The sequence below is a fragment of the Asparagus officinalis genome, chromosome 1, assembly GCF_001876935.1.
Source record: "Asparagus officinalis chromosome 1, Aspof.V1, whole genome shotgun sequence".
NCBI classification, from domain to species: domain Eukaryota; kingdom Viridiplantae; phylum Streptophyta; class Magnoliopsida; order Asparagales; family Asparagaceae; genus Asparagus; species Asparagus officinalis.
Genome location: NC_033794.1, coordinates 125,679,540 through 125,683,274, shown reverse-complemented (window position 1 = coordinate 125,683,274; position 3,735 = coordinate 125,679,540). Strand labels below are relative to the sequence as shown.

Below are 3,735 nucleotides of genomic sequence, written 5' to 3'. Positions count from 1 at the left end.
ACCCATTAAGTGACTTGTAGGCTGGACCTCGGCTCCTTCCCAATCTCTTGGGAAGCTCATTCAACAAAATGACCGCTACCTCATACTCATTTTTCCTAAATATCTGTGTGAAGAGCATTTGTCAACAAATTGTTGTCTGGAGCATAACTGGATTGCTTGACAATGCAAAAGGAATGAGGAAGAGACAAAGAATGCCGCCGAACAAATGAAAATGATCGAAGGATCTAGGAGGAGAATGAGACACAAAAAATAATGGGGAGGAAAGGAATGTTGTCACATATTCAGCGGCAAACACGGTCAAGATAGAAGGAATTATTATAATTATTATCGCTAATCCTCTTTAAAATAAAAGAATCAATGCTGCAAATTATACATATAAATACAAAATGATATCCATGCGAATTGTACTAGACACCATATCATATCTTTGTGTTAATTGATGACATTTATATTAAAAAAAAAACAGTATGCACTCAATTCACTATGGCCACAAAACAGCTGCTGAGACAAGAGAAAGTGATATACTCATAGAAGAAATGGGACATTGCATTGTCATCATTGCTTAGAGATTTGCTTCAAACCAAACTACATCGACTTAGGCCCTGCAATATATCTATCGCTGGGCAAGGGTCATAATTCCATGAAGATGGTTTTATATTGTCATGTATATTCAGTTTATATAATACATGTCAATGTCTAATGAGGTTCTACATCAAAATTCTTCGCTTCTCCAATGCTTCATCAAGAAATCGGCACCAAGTGAGTTACTCCAATAAAATTTATTGTCAAATTATGGTCACTTCTCCTTAAAAAGATATTGCAAATCCCCATCCTCCTCATTTTCATCACCTACCCCATTGACAAATTTTATAACCTAACCTTCATAAAATAACTATCACTCGGTCCTAAAACTATCATTCAGTCCGCACCCCTCACTATTGTTTTTAAAAAAATAGAAATATTTTTTTGCCAAGCCCATGCGTAAAGCATCGCCCAAAATGTCCCTCCTCCATATTGGATTCCGTAAAATCTACGACATCAACACAAAAAAAAAGGTAAAAATAAAATAAAATAAACTTTAGAACCAATTTATTCGATAATTTGATACATACCAACAACTTCATCTCTCAAATAAAACATCAAGATTCAATTTCTAACGAAAAAAATAAAAATAAAAATAAAATTTAAAACAAAGAAGAGAATAAATCAGAGAGGGAGGGCTGACTCTTTCGTGACAGCGAGAACATTGTCGACGAATCCCTGCAGCATAATCGGATCGATCGAAAATCTCCCAGCGGAAAAAAACAACGATAGAAACGCGAGTTTGAAAATGGGGAGGAAAAAATGGGATCTTGGGAATTTTTTGGAGTCAAAAATGGCAAAGAAGGGGCTCAGTTATTGTTATTGTCCATTGGATTTGGATCCAAGGAACAGCAAATGATGATGCTTCGCTTCGAGCGCACGCGGACACAACGTGCGGTCAGAGGGAAGGGCGGTTGCGTGCGCCACGTCGGAGGCCCAGGCGAGCATTTTTCCTGTAAAGTCCCTCGACTATTATTATATTGACTAATTATGGACGGATGGATAAAGAGGATTGCGGATAATGTTAACTGGCACCGAAAGTTATGTGACTACCTTTTGACTACGGATCGTGTCTCATTCTTAGCCGACGATTGTTAGATGGATGCAATCAACGGTTATAGTCGGTCGTCTTTCTATTGCTTCTTGAGAAGTCCAGCTTTGATTAGAACTGTCCGGACGCAGATTGAAGTGTTTGGTGGTCTTTAAAATAATGGGTTTTTATTTCTAAGCTTATTTTTTACTCAATTTTACATATAAACTCAATCATTATTACTTGTATTTTAATAAGTCTAATTCTTTTTTTTATTTGTCTTTAAACTCAATTTTTAAAATACAATACTTAAATCATTTGTATTTAGACAGAAACAAGGTAAAAATTCCAAAATACCCCTTTCATTAGCCCCATATAAACCCAATTCTCTCTTCTCATTTCCCCCTTTTCAACTCTCAACCCTAATTGAAAAACCGAAAATCCCCTTCTCGTGACCGTCGTCGTCGCCGTCGCCCGCCGGCTATCACAGTCGTCGTTGTCGTCGCCCGTCGCCCGTCTCAGCTCTCGTGTTGGGAACTTTACTTGGATTCTATCGTCTTGTTTCTTTTGACTCCGTCGTTGTCGCTCGTCGCTCGTCGCCCACCGCCGTCCCAGTCGCCATTGTCGTTGACCTCGACGTTACATGTCACCTACCGCCGTCCCAGTTGCCGTTGTCGTCCCAATCCGTGGAGGTATACTCTTCATTCACACTTTCCTTTAGTTTTTTTGTCAAGTAAAGCAGTGAAAAACACTCACATGCGAAAATGTTCTTTAATGTGAAAATATTTTCTTGTTTGCATTTCCTAGTGAAGATGGTTTTTTGCCTAAACTCATAAACACTTGCAAGCAGTTGTTTGCGTTGAAATAATTGAAATCTTGCTGAAAATGTTCTTTCGAAAAAAATTTCCTGCTCTAAGATAGAAATTGTTTCATGAATTGGTGGAAATGAATTTGACTTTTATGGGGTATGCTCTTATTGGACAGTAAGTGAGCATCTGTGTTTGGTTGACATTTGTAGGACATTGAATTTTTATCTTATTTTGTATCTTTTGCGTAACTACTAGAGACGGAGCAACTTGTTTCTCTGTGTAAATTCTGCAATCATCTACGTGAACTTCATTTGACTTTAATTAAATACTTGAAAAAGCCTTCTTGCAGTAATCTTTTTAAACACTTGCTTCTGTTTCTTCAAACAAGAGCATGTAATCGTCGATCGCTTCTTTTCTGTTTTACCCCCAATAATCCTGGTTGCAAGAACGTGCTTTATCTATAGTATGTATTGCTCTTTCACGTTGTTCCATACCACAAGCTTAAATATATTAAGTCTAAAATTCTTGAAATTTTATGGAATTATTTATTTCATTCCTAAATTGGAGTTTATGGAATTAGGTAGTGAGAGTTTTTCACTTATTACATCTCTACTGAACTGACTTTTAAAAAATAAAAGGTTGGCAATTTCAGTGTTCGCAGTTTGTTTTAATAAAGAAAAAATGTATAATATTGATAGACAACTAAAGTTGGCTTATGTTTTACTTTAGTTGTAGAAAATCGTACATATTTTGTGAAGACTGTTAAAGTAAGAGAGAGAGAGAGAATCTTGGGTAAATTTCCCTTGAATTGAATATTGAGTGTGCACATATATTTATACAAGTAGAGGAGTGTGAGGTTTGTTCTCCCAAGCAATGTGGGACTAAAACCCACTACAATACACTATTATCAACAGCCCCCTTCAAACTCATGTTGGATCAAACAAAGTGAGTTTGCGTACAAGAAACTGGAACCGATGAACAGGTAAGGCCTTTGTGAAGAAATCTGCAAGCTCGTCAGCGGATGAAACATGAGGAAGTAGAATTGTCTTGTCCTTGATAACTTGCTGACGGACAAAATGAGCGTCGATCTCAATATGTTTGGTCCTTTCATGAAATACTGGATTATTAGCAATCTGGATGGCACTCTTATTATCACAGTAGAGAGGAGTAGGAGTCGTAACAGAAATACCGAAATCACTGAGAAGGCGACGAAGATGAATAATCTCTTTAGCTGTTGTGGACATTGCACGATACTCTGCCTCAGTACTGGAAAGAGCAATAACATCTTGTTTCTTACTTCGCCAGGAAATAAGG

General features: G+C 37.2%; 1 protein-coding gene across 1 annotated transcript in view; it reads right to left on the bottom strand.

Moving 5' to 3' along the window:
• LOC109831801 overlaps positions 1-1,399 on the bottom strand; it is a 20,310-nt gene extending 18,911 nt beyond the window's left edge. Inside the window, exon 1 of the mRNA XM_020399273.1 lies at positions 1,226-1,399. Coding sequence (XP_020254862.1) covers positions 1,226-1,269 — 44 coding nt within the window. The 5' untranslated portion in view covers positions 1,270-1,399. The remainder of the gene's footprint in view (positions 1-1,225) is intronic.